General features: G+C 40.1%; 1 protein-coding gene across 2 annotated transcripts in view; it reads right to left on the reverse strand.

The window, feature by feature from the left end:
* The window catches only part of LOC115212272 (ankyrin repeat domain-containing protein 16-like), a 109,956-nt gene that overhangs the window by 1,145 nt on the left and 91,691 nt on the right, over positions 1–17,120 (reverse strand). For both annotated transcript variants that reach the window (XM_036503075.1, XM_036503074.1), the window contains one exon: positions 3,484–3,562. In XM_036503075.1, coding sequence (XP_036358968.1) covers positions 3,484–3,562 — 79 coding nt within the window. The remainder of the gene's footprint in view (positions 1–3,483; positions 3,563–17,120) is intronic.

Here is a 17,120-nt window from a genome sequence, read left to right on the forward strand (position 1 = left end):
GCGGTTCGGCAAAAGAGACCGATAGAATAAGTACTGGGCTTACAAAAGAATAAGTCCCGGGGTCGATTTGCTCGATTAAAGGCGGTGCTCCAGCATGGCCGCAGTCAAATGACTGAAACAAGTAAAAGAGTAAAGAGTATATGATTTAGGTAAAAGATCAGTAGTTTTGAGGAAAGAGGTTTAGATTACTAAATCAACCCCAGTACTTGACTGGTCGATTGGAACTTTATTTTATTGATCTCGAGGGATGAACGGCAAAACTGATCTCAACTTCTAAATTTAGCATAAGACCACAAATTCTGATTTAGCAATTATGCTAAACCTATAAAAAATGTTGTAGCCTTGTAAGCTCCAAAATTCCAGTGAGTTACAGAAATGTTAGTGTTGGATGGGATGTCTTGCAGTGTCTGCTCTGGCCCTTTATATTCTGACAGAAATGCCTGCAATGGCACAGATAAGGGCTTTTTTTAACTCTGATGAGGACTGATTTAAACCTGTTATTATTTACAGTTCTGGTTCTGTCATATCAGAAAAGTATGAAGAAGCTTATATATGGCTAATTGATTTATTAGGAATAGCAGTTAAATCTATCGCAAATTTCACATTACCACCTTGAATGAGGAAAAGAACACATTAGGCTATTTAATCTTTGATACCTTTAAAAAGCTGGGATAGTCACAGCTAGATTGTCTTTTATTCATAAATTTGCTTAATTGTAGTTGGCTTGGGGCTAAAAAACACCCAGAGAACAAAGGATCATTGACATAGTCACAGGATGTGCGAGGAATGGTAGCTAAAGCCTCCTCAAACCTCACCCTATCATACTGAATAATATTGTCCAAGAGCCACTATATCTGCATAAAAGCTGGGGTGATCACAACTAAAATGCTTTTGATCAGTGCCAGCCAAACAATAATACAATATGAATTCAATAAATACAGACATATCCTTGACTACAAGGATATACTTTAGTTGGTGAGAGTAGGAAGTACTTCATATCATTTTTTTCTCCAAGTGGATCAAAACCATTTTTCTGACCAGTAGAAAATCTTATCCAAAACACACACACCATTGCATATTTTATTCAAACTTAGTGTGGGTTGACCACATCATGGCCCAACATCTGTTTTGGCAACGTTTCTAACTAGATACCCTTCCTAACACCAGTCACTTTTACTGAGTGTACTGGGTGCATGTCTAAAGTGATTGGCATTAGGAAGGGCATCCAGACATAGAAACCATGCCAAAACTGATAAAGTAAGATGGGGGTCTCCAGACACATTAGATCCTTCCAACAGTCCAAACTATGCCAGCATGAAAAGCTAACATAAAAATGATAAAGAAGATGATGAGTGTATCTCACACTAAATTATCCAATATGTTCTGCTATTTAAAAGATTGTAGGATGTATGTTAAGAGAAATTTGGTCGCTATTTCCAGTATGTGAAGCAGCCATGTAGATATTCCCTCTAATTTTGGTACAAAAACTTCTCTTGGAGTTACAGAAACAATCACACAATTATTCTTGAATAACTACTGAATAATTGATTAATCAAGCTGTTCTCTAATTCCAGGTCAACCTTGATTGAGTAGATTTGAGGCTTAAAGAACTGAAGGCTTTAAGCTGAGACAATTTTGTATATTGAAGATTTTAGGAGATGATTTGAGGGAGATGTGGTTACCTTTTCTAGCAAATACAGTGAGTCAACTTTATTGGCGCAATAATTAATTTAGAACAACACAATGCAATGTATCATTCTAGAGTATGATTTGATGGCACAATGCTACATATCTTGCCTCATTTAGTTATAAGGAATAATAGGTATAGCTGTTAATCTGGGAATGTTAATTGTTTTGGACTGAACCTGGAGTAAATTCATACTTATGAAATATTTATATTTATTTACTCAGTTCCCCACCCAGTTTTACTTTACACGTGATTTAGAGAAGGTAGGCCTACAACTATTATTCTTTTGTAAGGGTTCTGAGACTAGTGAGAAGAGAGGAAGTTTTTTCTCAAACAAGTGGCCTGGTTCAGATATTTGTAAGAGAGTGGGCTCTGTCAAAGACACTCATTAGTCAGATGGTAGTTAAACTGGGCAGTAGATTAAATTTACCATTCAAAAACAGAGACAATGCCTTTGATGGGCCTCCATATGGTTTTCATCTCCCATGCATTGCTCACAGGGTGTTGGAAAACCTGTAGCTATTGTAAAAGACACCTACTCTATGTTCTATATGTATTTCTTTACTGCCCACAAGGGGCTAAACATAGAGGGGACAAACAAGGACAGACGAAGGGATTGAGTCAATTATATCGCTCCCAGTGCGAAACTGGTACTTTATTTATCAACCCCGAAAGGATGAAAGGCAAAGTTGACCTCGGCGGAATTTGAACTCAGAACGTAACGGCAGACGAAATACCGCTAAGCATGTAGGACTGAATCCAGTATGATGTAGTTGTGAATGAGCCTTTTTAACCATACAGCTATACCTCTGCCCATCTATGTTCAGGGTTTCAGAAAAAAATGAGACTATATCTTTCTCAAGGGCATGAACAATCTAAGTGGCTATGACCATGAACTGAAACTATGCAGTGAATTCAACTCATCTTCCACTTTACTGCACAAGCCAATAGACATTTTGGAGTTTAAGCTAACAGAGAAGTCTCTATGTGGTCACATGAGCTGCTAAAATAACAAGCAAATTTCCCACAAATCATGCATTTCCAACTTAAATAAGGACAGGACACACTTATACAGTTCTATATTTAAGAGATAAGGAGTTATGTACATTATTTACATTGCCCATGGGCATATGGCGTAGTGGTTAAGAGTGTGGGCTACTAACCCCAAGGTTCCGAGTTCGATTCCAGGCAGTGACCTGAATAATAATAATAATCATCATCATCATTTAGCGTCCGCTTTCCATGCTACCATGGGTTGGACAGTTTAACTGGGGTCTGGGAAACCAGAAGGCTGCACCAAGCCCAGTCTGATCCGGCAATGTTTCTACAGCTGGATGCCCTTCCTAACGCCAACCACTCCGTGAGTGTAGTGGGTGCTTTTTACGTGCCACCAGCACAGGTGCCAGACAAGGCTGGCAAACGGCCACGATCAGATGGTGCTTTTTACCTGCCACTTGCACAGGTGCCAGACGAGGCTGGCAATGGCCACGATCGGATGGTGCTTTTTACGTGCCACTAACATCGAAAAAGACCTTAGGAATGAGAACCCAGGTTCGAAATTCTCTCAAGACACCTGATAAAGGCTGGAGGGTACATCAGCCGAAATGTGTTAACAACAAACAAGATGAGGACAGATATCCATCAAATGTAAATAAGGACACACTTATAGTTTTAGAATCCATACATACCTTGAATGGAATAATCATAGATCAGCTTGACCAGGGTTGAGCTGGGGTTAAACAACAGCTCCTCCTCCTACTACTACTACTCTATGGAATTAAGTGATTTCAACTTACGTTTCCTTCCCATATCATCAGTGGTATTTCTATCAGCTCCATGTGATATCAAGTATTTGATAACTTCCAGGTGCCCTTCCTATGTTACAAACAAATAAACAAAGAAATAAATAAACTGCACTATCAAAGTAAAAATAAAATTAAGTATACTATCAAAGTCAAAAGAAAAATCCCTTCCTTCAAAAACATGTAAGGGTTAACAACAGGAAGGCCTTTAATAATGATAATGAAATTATTGTATACAGTGCTCAGGTGCACCACAACTTGTCAGAAAGTGCATATAAAGTACATGCAGTAATGTAGAAATGTCTGGAAAGCGAACAATGTATGAGTCAGATACATGCTTGTGCGTGTATGGAGGGGAGAAAATCAAGTGTAGCATTGGCGAATCTCGGGAAGCATGGAAGTTTTGAAGGATGCAGTGCTCCGACAACTAACAACTGATGCTGGCAGTTTGTTCCATGCTTCAGCAACTCTTAGCGTGAAAAGATGTTTCCTAAAGTCATGGGAGCTGTGCTGCTTTCTGACTTTGTAAATATGTCCACGGGTGTTAGATGGGTGGAGTTTTTGTTGTAAAACAACACCTTAACCCTTTCATTACCGTATTTATTTTGAGATGCTCTGTGTTTCGTTCAATTGATTTTAAATATAACAAAGAATTTAGTAAAATAACTTAGTTACCATTAAGCTAGTTTTAGGAACATAAATTGTGACTAAGGTTTGGTGGAAGATTTTAATTAAAAACTTATGTAAACAAGACATTTGAACTACAGAGCTAGAGCCGGTTTCAGCCGGGTTGGTAACGAAAGGGTTAATAATATGTATTTGTCCAGGTTATCAGGCTATGTTACCATGGATGAAAGAAGGATGAATGAGTGGTATAAACAGATCAGGCACAGGCTTGGCTGTGTGGTAAAAAGTTTGCTTCCCAACTGCATGGTTCTGGGTTCAGTCTCACTGTGTGGTACCTTGGGCAAGTGTCTTCTACTAAAGATACAGGCTGACCAAAACCTTGAGTGGATTTGGTAGACAGAAACTGAAAGAAGCCCTTCGTCTGTCTGTCTGTCTATCTATCTATCTATATATCTAAACATGTCAAAGGGAAATGGAATTTAATTAAAATTAAAACATTCAATCAAAATTTACATTTCCAGTGGTCTAACATGCAAAAAGAATTAGTCAAGAAGACTATATATTAGTCATACGATATAGTGTATATTTAAACACTTAAGGACGTGTTGAATTCCCTACAAGTGTATTCCTTAAGTGTTTAAATATACACTATATCGTATATATCTAAACATATCACAGCAGGAGTGGCTGTGTGGTAAGTAGCTTGCTAACCAACCACATGGTTCCGGGTTCAGTCCCACTGCGTGGCATCTTGGGCAAGTGTCTTCTGCTATAGCCCCGGGCCGACCAATGCCTTGTGAGTGGATTTGGTAGACGGAAACTGAAAGAAGCCTGTCGTATATATGTATATATATATATATATGTGTGTGTGTTTGTCCCCTTAGCATTGCTTGACAACCGATGCTGGTGTGTTTACGTCCCCGTCACTTAACGGTTCGGCAAAAAGAGACTGATAGAATAAGTGCTGGGCTTACAAAGAATAAGTCCCGGGGTCGATTTGCTCGACTAAAGGCGGTGCTCCAGCATGGCCGCAGTCAAATGACTGAAACAAGTAAAAGAGTATATATGTATAAACCATAACAAGTCAGGCAGTATGAGAGGTGAATATATTTATTTAACAACTTGTTGTCCTTAGGATTACAACTGTTTCGCAGCTTTCATGTAATAATAATTTCAACATTTAATAAATTATGTTTACATGCCTGTACTAATATGCATGCTGCACATTATACAATACAATTGCATATTTACAAAAATATACATTATTTATGGGATGACCGACCATATATGATAATGAAATTATTGTATACAGTGCTCAGGTGCACCACAACTTGTCAGAAAGTGCATATAAAGTACATGCAGTAATGTAAAAATGTCTGGAAAGCGAACAATGTATGAGTCATATACATGCCTGTGTGTGTATGAAGGGGAGAAAATCAGGTGTAGTGTTGGCGAATCTCAGAAAGCATGGAAGTTTTGAAGGATGCAGTACTCCAACAACTAACAACTGATGCTGGCAGTTTGTTCCATGCTTCAGCAACTCTTAGCGTGAAAAAATGTTTCCTAAAGTCATGGGAGCTGTGCTGTTTTCTGACTTTGTAAATATGTCCACGGGTATTAGACGGGTGGAGTTTGAAAAGGTGCTCAGAGTTATTGTTTGTACGATGGTTGATAATTTTATGGGTGTCTGCCAAGTCAGCTGCCAGACGTCGGAGTTTCAATGTGTCCATACCCAGGGAAGTAAGGCGTTCAGGATATGGCAAATGCCTGATGGAGGGTATTCTTTTGGTTGCACGTCGCTGAACAGCTTCCTGACGATTGATATCCTGGGCAAGATACACAGGAGCGGCTACGTGGTAAGTAGCTTGCTTACCAACCACATGGTTCCGGATCAGTCCCACCATGTGGCACCTTGGGCAAGTGTCTTCTACTATAGCTTTGGGCTGACCAAAGTGTTGTGAATGGATTTGATAGTTGGAAACTGAAAGAAGCCCATCGTTTGTATGTGTGTGTGTTTGTGTTTTTACCCTCAACATTGCTTGACAATCGATGCTGGAACTTGAGATTGAGATATCTAGGATGTGTCAATTAAAATCTCAAAGCATCCCTGTTGTTGTAGGTGCCCTGGGAATGATCCAGAAAGGTACTGACAAATTTTTTGACCAGATCCCTGGAAAAGCAACAATCTATGAGACATAAAAAAATTTTGTTGACATCAACTGCCCACATTCTCAGGAAGTTTCTCTCCATCAAATATATACACACCCTAGGTTTCTGGTTGGGACCTGGTCGGAAGATGAAATAAAATGCAAATCAATCAGAAAATAAAAATACTCCTTTCTACTATAGGCACAAGGCTAGCAATTTTAGAGAAGGGGTTAAGTCAATTACATCAACCCCAGTGTACAACTGGTACTTATTTTATTGATCCCGAAAGGATGAAAGGCAAAGTCAACCTCGGAAGAATTTGAGCTCAGAGCATGACGACAGATGAAATGCCACGAAGCATTTTGCCTAGTGTGCTAACAATTTTGTCTGCTTTCCACCTTAATAATAATAATAATAATAATCTTTTCTACTATAGGAACAAATCCTGACATTTTGGTGGGGATGGCTAGTCAATTACATCAACTGCTACTTATTTTATCGGCCCTGAAAGGATGAAAGACAAAGTTGTCATCAGTGGAATTTGTTCAAATTTCACTGAGGACAATTTGTCCATGTTCCAAGTTGAAATTCCTCCATAGTCAACTTTGCCTTTCGTCCTTTTGGGGTTGATAAAATAAGTATCAGTCAAGCACTGAGGTTGATGTAATCAATTTACCCACTCCCCGGAAATTGCTGGCTTTGTGCCAAAATTTGAAATTATTATTATAAGGCAGTGAGCTGGCAGAGTCATTAGCACACCAAACAATATGTTTAGCAGCATTTTTTCCAGCTTTATGCCCTGAGCTCAAATTCCACTGTGGTCAATTCTACCTTTTATTCTTTTAGTGTCTGTCAATAAGTACCAGTTAAGTACTGCAGTCGATTTAATCTACTAGCCCACTTCCCTAAAATTCCAGACCTTGTATCTATAGTAGAAAGAAATATTATTATTATTATTATTATTATTATTGAGTTAGAGAGCAGTGCATGCCATCAAAGTGACACCAGGGTAAAATATACGAAGCCTAGTATACCCATCTTGACTACCCGTCTGATAAGGGTACACTAGACACATGCATCACAACCATATGTGCATGACATGGTGATCTCATATCAAGATAAACAGCACATGACCTTGCAGGTGGGGCCCAGTTAGAATTTTCTTCTGGTCGAGTAACCCATCCCGCTCAAAAGGTCCTTGAATAAGGATTATTTAAGGATGTTGAACGAAACACCCGTGTTTCCAGAGGTGAATGATTCAAACCCCAAAGAATCTCTCTCAACACATGGCCAAGATGCTCCCCCACTACTTCTGCTCGTGATCAGAGATGCACATATCGTCAGCCACTAAGGGATATGCTCAACTGGTTAAGGTCAAACAACTGACAAGCAAATCTGTGGTATTGAGCAGAATATTTGCTGTAGCCCATCTTTTATACCAAGACAAAACAATGTACATGATAACACTTCCAATCAGTTAAGATCAGAAGCCATGAGAGCCACTGCCTGGTACTGCATCAGGGCATTTATTATTATCATAAGATGAGATTATTCTGCTATAGTAACTAGCAGGTTAATGTCTGATGTATCCAGTACACACACAAGAAGTGTTTACAAACAATGAGTAGAAAAAAATTTGTGCAATCAAAACTAAAGTCAATTGAAGTCAAACATATTATATATTGTAGTATAATAAATAGAAGTAATAACAGTGGTAGAATTAGTAAAGTAAAATAATGCTGTGGGTGACGTAAGTAGACTGTGAGTTCTGACATTTGGTAATGAACCTTGTACATGTTCAAGTATTAAGAATGTGGTAGGTCAATGGCCTAAGTGACTAAGAAAGCGGTAAATGAGGAGAACTGGAGAAGAAAGATAAAATAACAAGCAATTGTATGTACAAACGCTTACACATCAAACAGGGTTGGTTTGAGGAAGTAGTTAATGTTAGTATGTGGTAGTGCCATATTCTAACCACTGACACTGCTCTGTGTATGTATGTGCATGCACATATATGTATGTACAGTAGAACTAGAACTAGAAACTTCTTAGTATGATATTTGAAAAAGTGAATAGAAATGGGTTTTCTGATAATTTTTCCACTTTACACCTAATAACTTATAAACATCTATTAAAGTGGAAAAATTATTAGAAAAACCACTTTTATTCATTTTTTCATACACACACACATCATCATCATCATCATTATCATCATAATTATTTAACATCCATTTTCCATGCTGGCATGGGTTGGATGGTTTGACAGGAGCTGACCAGCTGAAGGACTGTTCAAGCTCTATGTTTTGGCATGGTTTCTATGGCTGGATACCCTTCCTAACACCATATGTATATTTCTCAAATCATGTGTTGAAACAGATATTATTATATTTGGCAAAGTTCAGAGAGCTCTTACCTCTGCTGGTGACAAAGGGCCTCTCGCTCAGAGTAAAAGGCAGACTGTATGACGCATGTGTATGAACAGCCATGCTACATGGCAGTGAAACATGGGCCATGACTGCTGAGGACAGCTGTGTGAAAAAGTGTAACACCCAAGCAGTTGAGGGAATCTGTGGAAGAGGTAGATCCAGGAAGACCTGGAATGAGGTGGTGAAGCACGACCTTCAAACATTGGGCCTCACCGGGGCAATGACTAGTAACCGAGACCTTTGGAGATATGCTGTGCTTGAGAAGACCCAGCAAGCCAAGTGAGACCGTAATCCATGGCCTATGCAAGTGGTGTATAACCAGCCCACTTATAAGTACCTTTCATTCATTGGACAATAAACTCTGCTTGCGAAGACCTGTTGAGGCAAGTGAAATCAAAATCGTTGACGTGGCTGATGACAGTACCACCTGATTGGCACTTGTGCCAGTGGAACGTTAAAAGCACTATCAGAGCATGATCGATGCCAGGGTCACTGACTGGCTCCCATGCTGGTGGCACATAAAAAGCACCATTCAAGTGTGGTTGTTGCCAGCATCCCTTACCAGCACATGTGCCAGTGGCACGTGAAAAACGACATTCAAGCATGGTCGTTGCCAGTGCAGGTGGCACGAAAATACACATTTTGAGTTTGGTGATTGCCAGTACCGCCTGACTGGTCCTCGTGCTGGTGGCACATAAAAGCACCCACTACACTCACGGAGTGGTTGGCGTTAGGAAGGGCATCCAGCTGTAGAAAATTTGCCAGATCAGATTGGAACCTGGTGCAGCCTTCTGGCTCACCAGTCCTCAGTCAAACTGTCCAACCCATGCCAGCATGGAAAGCTCTACCTCTGCTGGTGATAAAGGGCCTCTCACTCAGAGTAAAAGGTAGACTGTACGATGCATGCGTATGAACAAACATGCTACAAGGCAGTGAAACATGGGCTGTGACTGCTGAGGACATAAGCTCACAAGGAATGAAGCCAGTATGCTCCGATGGATGTGTAATGTCAGTGTGCATACTCGACAGAGTGTTAGTGCCTTGAGAGAAAAGTTGGACCTAAGAAGCATCAGATGTGGTAACAACAAGTTTCCTCAAATCTCAAGAATTCTTCTGAGGATTCTTGCAGGATATAGGATGGTACTTTTCTGCCAGTTGGCAATTAGAGTTTCAATTCCTATTTCTTTCAGTTTTTCAGGTAGCATTTTGTGTGTTGTGCCAAGTGCACCAATTACTACAGGAATAATTGTTGTCTTGGTCTTCCACAGTCTTCTCAGTTCTCTGGCAAGATCCTGATATATCTCAATTTTTTTCAATTCCATTGGTATTGACTCTGCTGTTGTAGGGAACTGCAAAATTTATGATCTTACATTGTTTGTTTATTTTGTCCTCTATAATTATATTTGGTTTTCTTGCTTCAATATTGGGGGGGGGGGGGAGCACTCCGTCGGTTATGACGATGAGGGTTCCGGTTGATCCGAATCAACGGAACAGCCTGCTCATGAAATTAACGTGTAAGTGGCTGAGCACTCCACAGACACGTGCACCCTTAACGTAGTTCTCGGGGATATTCAGCGTGACACAGAGAGTGACAAGGCCGGCCCCTTGAAATACAGGTACAACAGGTAAGAGTGAGAGAAAGTTGTGGTGAAAGAGTACAGCAGGGATCACTGCCATCCCCTGCCGGAGCCTCGTGGAGCTTTTAGGTGTTTCCGCTCAATAAACACTCACAACGCCCGGTCTGGGAATCGCTTCAATATTATGGTCAATCTTTATGGGTAAGTCCCACAAGATCTTGTAATTCTCATTTTCTATCACAGCCTCTGGTTAGTGCTCATACCAAATTTCTGTTGTTTTGAAGCCACTTACTCAACTAACATCCCATTTCACTTTTTTGCTTACACAGTCATGTCTGCACTTATACTCCTTTTGTGCTAGTATACTGCACTCGCTTAAAATGTGATTGATGATTTCATTTCCTTTCCTGCAGATTCTACATTAGCTGTCTGATTGAGCTTTGTTGGCCTTTGCCTCTATCAGATTTATTCTAAGGACTAGTTTCTGAGCAGCTATGATTAGTATTTCTGTCTCTCCTTTCAAGTTACTGTCCATCAACCAAAACCAGTGGTCCTTACTTCCAATATTCTTGGTTTTTGTTGCATGAATTCTCCTATTGGTTCAGTTACTTTTTTGGTATCTCTGGCTACCAAAAACATTCTTTCTTTACTCTGTACAACATAATGTTTCAGACCCAGTGTTGCAGTACTAACAGTAGCATCTGCACTTAGTAGCTGGTGCCACATAAAAGCACCTATGCCAGTGCCACATTAAACATACCCAGTACACTCTGTAAAGTGGTTGGTGTTAGGAAGAGCATCTAGCTATAGAAACCATGCCAAAACAGACAAATAGAGCCTGGTCAGCTTCTTATTTCTTTACTGCCCACAAGGGGCCAAACACAGAGAAGACAAGCAAGGACAGACAAACGGATTAAGTCGATTACATCGACCCCAGTGCATAACTGGTACTTATTTAATCGACCCCGAAAGGATGAAAGGAAAAGTTGACCTCGGCAGAATTTGAACTCACAGTGTAACGTCAGACGAAATACCGCTAAGCATTTCGCCCGACGTGCTAACGTTTCTGCCAGCTCACCGCCTTGTCAGCTTCTGTCAAACCATTCCAACCGTGCCAGCATGGAAAGTGGATGTTAAACAATGATGGTGATGGTAAGTTGCAGTAAAAGAATTTTGAGGGATACTGAAGTAGATTGTGTGTTCTGAAATTTGGTAACGAACCTAGTACATGTTCAAGCATAAAGAATGTGGTAGGTCACTGGCCTAAGTGACTAAGAAAGAAGTAAGTGGGGAGGACTGGAAAACAAAGATAAAATAACACACAGGTGTAGATACAACAATGACACATCAAGTAGGGTGGATGAGAGATAAAAAGTTAACAGGATTAAGAAACAGGGAGTGGTTAATGTTAGTATATGGCACAACCAGTGACATGCTGTTGTATGTGTGTGTGTACATGATAGGTCGTTAGCTCCTACACGCATTTTTTTTCTCTCCTTGTTTTTTTCTGTGTATCTTTCTGTCGAAGAGCGTAGGCTCGAAACGTAAAAGACTTTTTCTATTTCTATTCCTGAGCGCTATACTAATACATTTTGTTTGTACTCCACCTGCCTTCGTCTTTTGTTTATTTTCGTAAACTTTCCTGTTATATATATATAGATGTCACTAAAGTGACAGAGGGTACTAAGTGGTACTAAATTCTCATCAGTGGCTCTTACCACGACTAGGGTTAAACTCAACTTGGGCTACGTCCAGTAGGGAATTTATCTTCCTTGTCAGTTGTTAAGATCGTTCATTTGTGGCTGTTGAGTTGTTTTGACTCTTATTTCTAGCAATGCTGGTACCACTTAGTACTCTCTGTCACTTTAGTGACTTCTATTAATTTGCCATTAGGTTGTTAAATTGCTAATAAGCCACCCATATTATTTACATATATATATATATATATATATATATATATACATAAGTTTGTGTGTGTGTGTGTGTGTGTGTGTGTGTGCGCATGTGCGTGTGTGTGTGTATCTATAGGATTCTAAAGCTTTCTATGATGGCCTCAGGAAATGTTACTTCAATTTTTTCATCCAATGGAGGGACACTGTTAACTGACAAACCTGACATCCTGAAATGATGGGAAGGCCACTTTGAAGTCAACTCTATCTTGGTCACTGATGACAGTGTCATAATGTTCATTCCACAGCATGCTGAAATACCAGAATTGACTTTGGAGCCAACCTTCCTGGAAGTGGGGAACTCTGTTAAACAGATCTCTTCTGGTAAAGTACCTGGCAAGGATTCTGTCCTGCTTGAAATTTACAAGCGTAGTAGACAAAAGCTTTTCAAGAAATTGCACAACCTCTTCACAAATATTTGGAGGGTAGGCTGTGTACTATGGAACTTTAAGGATGCCTCAATTCAACACTTTTATATAAGTTTTATAAGTATAGGCACGTAAGAGAACCATCCGAACGTGGCCGTAGCCAGCGCTGCCCCGACTGGCCTCCGTGCCGGTGGCACGTAAAAAGCACCATCCGATCGTGGACGTTTGCCAGCTTTGTCTGGTCTCCGTGCTGGTGGCACGTAAAAAGCACCATCCGATTGTGGTCGTTTGCCAGCCTCGTCGGGCACCTGTACAGTGGCACGTAAAAAGCACCCACTACACTCACGGAGTGGTTGGCGTTAGGATGGGCATCCAGCTGTAGAAACACTGCCAGATCAGACTGGGCCTGGTGCAGCCTTCTGGCTTCACAGACCCCAGTTGAACCGTCCAACCCATGCTAGCATGGAAAACAGACATTAAACAATGATGATGATATATATTTAAGAAAGTAAACAACAGGTTGTATGGGGGTGCTGCATAGATAAATCAATGGTAGGACAGACTGAACACAACAAACAGAAACCAAACAAAACACAACATGCAGAGAAATAGATGATAGCATGACAAACAGCAAACAGGACAAAAACAAGGGACACAGGTCATTTGCAGCTGATTTCCTCATCAGTTGGAGTTTGGGCGAAACAACAAAGACTTTCCAGACTCTGGCTGATGAGGAAATTGGCTACAAATGATCCATTGGCTACGACTGATATCGAGGCCCTTCCCGGGACCTCGACACCGCCAGTTTCGCGGGGCCTGACACCCGTATGGCATTGAAGTTTACGTTTTGCATCATGTTTTTCGACCGTTTCTCCATGGCTCGAGCCAGATTTCCAGGCAGACTGCCAGTGCACCCCAACCCCAAACGCGCGTAGGGGCCGCCCCAAGGAGTGATCACCAGATGCACGCACGGGTTCGCCATACACACATAGGAGGGGGGACCGGAGCCCCGCCCTTAATAACCACCCCCAGAGTCAGCGGAGTCTCCCACCGTTTCGGTTCGGTCAGGGAGATCGGGCCGCTTTCGTTAGTCCAATGCGATGCAACCAATTCGGTATGGTCGAACCTACCGGTGTGTCCAACACCGACCGATGTAGCCCACATCACGGACGTAAGCTCTCTTGCCGCGACAAGGCAGCAACCCTTCCTTTTGTCTTGTTTGCCATTTGTTGTGCTATCATCTATTTTCCTGCATGTTGTGCTTTTGTTGGTTTCCGTTTGTTGTGTTCTTTCTGTCCTACCAAGGAATCTAATGCTCTCAGCTTAGTTTTTCCTTGGGGCTGGCCAGATTGGAGCAATCTCATGAATAACCAGGCGAAATTGTGAGGATAATCTGGCACTTGACTGAGGAAAGAAAACTTCGAATGACCCGTCCTTGTTTTCTTTGTATCATCTATCTGGATGTTTTGTTGTCCCTTTTTGTATCACCTAGCTGTCTGGATGTTTTGCGTTCTTGTCCCATTTTGTATTTTATTTATATATATATATATATATATATAGCATGGAAAGCGGACGTTAAACGATGATGATGATGATGATAATAGCGACATACATACGCTTTCGTCTCTTATATATATATATATATATATATATATATATAACTATATATATATAAATTGGAGAAGAACCACCATGAAGCAATTCAACAATGATATGCTTTAATCATACCATATAGAAAAAATTGAAGATATGAAACAGGGACAACTGAAGAAAGGGAATATTCTTTATGTTGTATGTCTTGTTTCTCTGTTTATTTTTTTCGTTGTTCCAAAAAAAGTGCATTTCTATGGTTTTTTTTTTCATGTCTTCGTTTCTCATTGTGTTCAATGTTTTTTGATGTCCTGTACCCATATATGCATGTATATATACATATATATGTAGGTACGTACATATTTGTATGTATATATGCATATATTTATATATTATTTATATTATATTATATATATATATATATATATATATATATATATATATACTAGCAGTTTTGCCCGGCTTTGCAAAATGGTCACATTTAATTCAAAACGTTAAAAATGTTATGAAAACAATTGGTATGTGTTCACAAAGTTGAAACGATTAAAACAAAAAAACCCTCCAGGCTACATCCCGAAAATTCATTTCTTTGCTGAATTTCTACAATGTTTACGGTGATTCGTTTTTATATCTTGATTTTTTAGTTTTCATGCAATTTACGCATGCTTGCACGCATGGAAAACACAGTTCACGTCAAACAGCTGACTGAGTAAAGTTTGCTATTCAGTGCATGGGATAAGGCCTAAACAAACACATTATCAATTTTTGCACTTGCGAGATGAGTTTCGGAACAGAAATAGTGCAGTTCAATTTTCATTCGCCTAAACTTTAAGTGACCCATTTTTGGTGGTTCTACGATTTGTTGGCTAGGAGGAGATGTGCTGGGAAGTTAAACACACAGACACACAAGTTGAGTTTTATATATATAGATATACTAGCAGTATCGCCCGGCGTTGCTCAGGTTTGTAAGGGAAATAACTATAAAGCATTTTTAGAGAGTTATAGCCAAAAAATAGCAAAAAAATGGAAAAAAATTATGGTAAATTTTTTTTTGAGATTTAAAAAAGGTGGAGTTGCGTCCCCTAGACAGTTTGTGGTTCGTATTCCTGATTCTCGACCCCATGTCGAATTTATCGATTTTTTTCAGAACTGGGGGAACTTTTCAAAATTTTCGCTGCGTTAGTTTTGAATTATGACATTGGGCTATGTGTGTGTCAAGTTTCATCAGAATCGGTTGAAAGCCGTGGTCAGGGTGAGGGTACAAGCAAACAGACACACAGAAACACGCACAGACAAACTGCCGTTTATATAGAGAGATATATATATATGTATGTAAAAAGATGATAAATGGTATAAAGTCAGAATATTATATCAATCCTCTGTGCTCCCCCCCCAGCCCCCCCAGAACAAGTTGCAAGCTTATTGCTGGTTATATTGGTATTGAATGGAGCCTGCAATATATTTTTCAAACCGATCCCTCTAAGATCTGAACATGTCCCTTGTTACCCTGCTTGACAGATGATGTGGTATGGCTGTTCTTTCTTTTCATATCACAATTTTTGTTGGCCTTATTCATGCCAACACCAAGCTAGTGTTTGTATTTGGCTTGTGAAATGAAAATCTGCAAGACAGATTCTATAAGCCAAGCCGACTGGCAGGAGAATCAGGAGTAAATCAAGAACAAGAGGGTTGGATAATATCCATAGTCTCAATTGATCATGTTCAAGAATCCAGCTAGAAAGTTTAACTCCTAGTAAAGATGGATTGATGGACGGATGGATGGGTGGATAAATGGATATTATATAAATAACTTCTAACATAGACACAAGGTGGCCAAACATTTTCAAGAAGGAATATGTAAACAATAAATTTGATTCCAGTATTAGAAGGCATTTTATTATGTCAAGCCTTAGATGGGTGGCAAGCAAAGTTGACTCCCAATGAAGTTAGAGACTCAGAATGCAACAGATGTAACTAAACTCTGCAAGGCATTTTGTTTGACATACTAACAGATTCTGCCAATTAGAATTTTAAGCTGCTTCTCCTATTTACCCCTTTTGTTACCATATTTCTGTTAACCTATATTGTCTTTGTAAAAAGGCGGCGAGCTGGCAGAAACGTTAGCAAGCCGGCCGAAATGCGTAGCCGTATTTCGTCTGCTGTTACGTTCAGGGTTCAAATTCCGCCGAGGTCGACTTTGCCTTTCATCCTTTCGGGGTCAATAAATTAAGTACCAGTTATGCACTGAGATCGATGTAATCGACTTAATCCGTTTGTCTGTCCATGTTTGTCCCCTCTGTGTTTAGCCCCTTGTGGGTAGTAAAAAATATATATATTGTCTTTGTTTGAATTAATTTTTAAAATAATGAAAAATTTAGTAAAATAACTTTCTAATTATTATGCTGGGGCCTGGAACAATTTAGCATAAAATTTTGATGGCAGATTATAATTTAGACCACTTTAAAAGCGTAAGTCTGTGTCATAGAACCTGGGACAGTCTCAGGCAGGTTGGTATCAAAAGGGTTAATTTAATTTTTCTTCCACCTAACTGGCTCCTGTGCCAGTGGAATGTAAAAAACACCATTTGAGTGTGGTTGTTGCTAGTGCCGCCTGACTGGCTCCTGTGCCAGTGGAATGTAAAAAGCACCATTCGAGCATGATTGTTGCCAGTGCTGCCTGATTGCTCCCATGCCGGTGGCATGTAAAAAACACTATTCAAGCATAGTTGATGCTAGTACTGTCTGAATGGCCCTTGTGCTGGTGGCACGTAAAAAGCTCCCACTACACTCTTAGAGTGGTTGGCATTAGGAAGGGCATCCAGCTGTAGAAACCTTGCCAGATCAGATTGGAGCCTTGTGCAGCTGTCTGGCTTGCCAGTCCTCAGTCAAACCATCCAACCCATGCCAGCATGGAAAGCGGATGTTAAACGATGTTAATGATGATGAT

This window comes from Octopus sinensis, linkage group LG5 (assembly GCF_006345805.1).
Source record: "Octopus sinensis linkage group LG5, ASM634580v1, whole genome shotgun sequence".
NCBI lineage: Eukaryota > Metazoa > Mollusca > Cephalopoda > Octopoda > Octopodidae > Octopus > Octopus sinensis.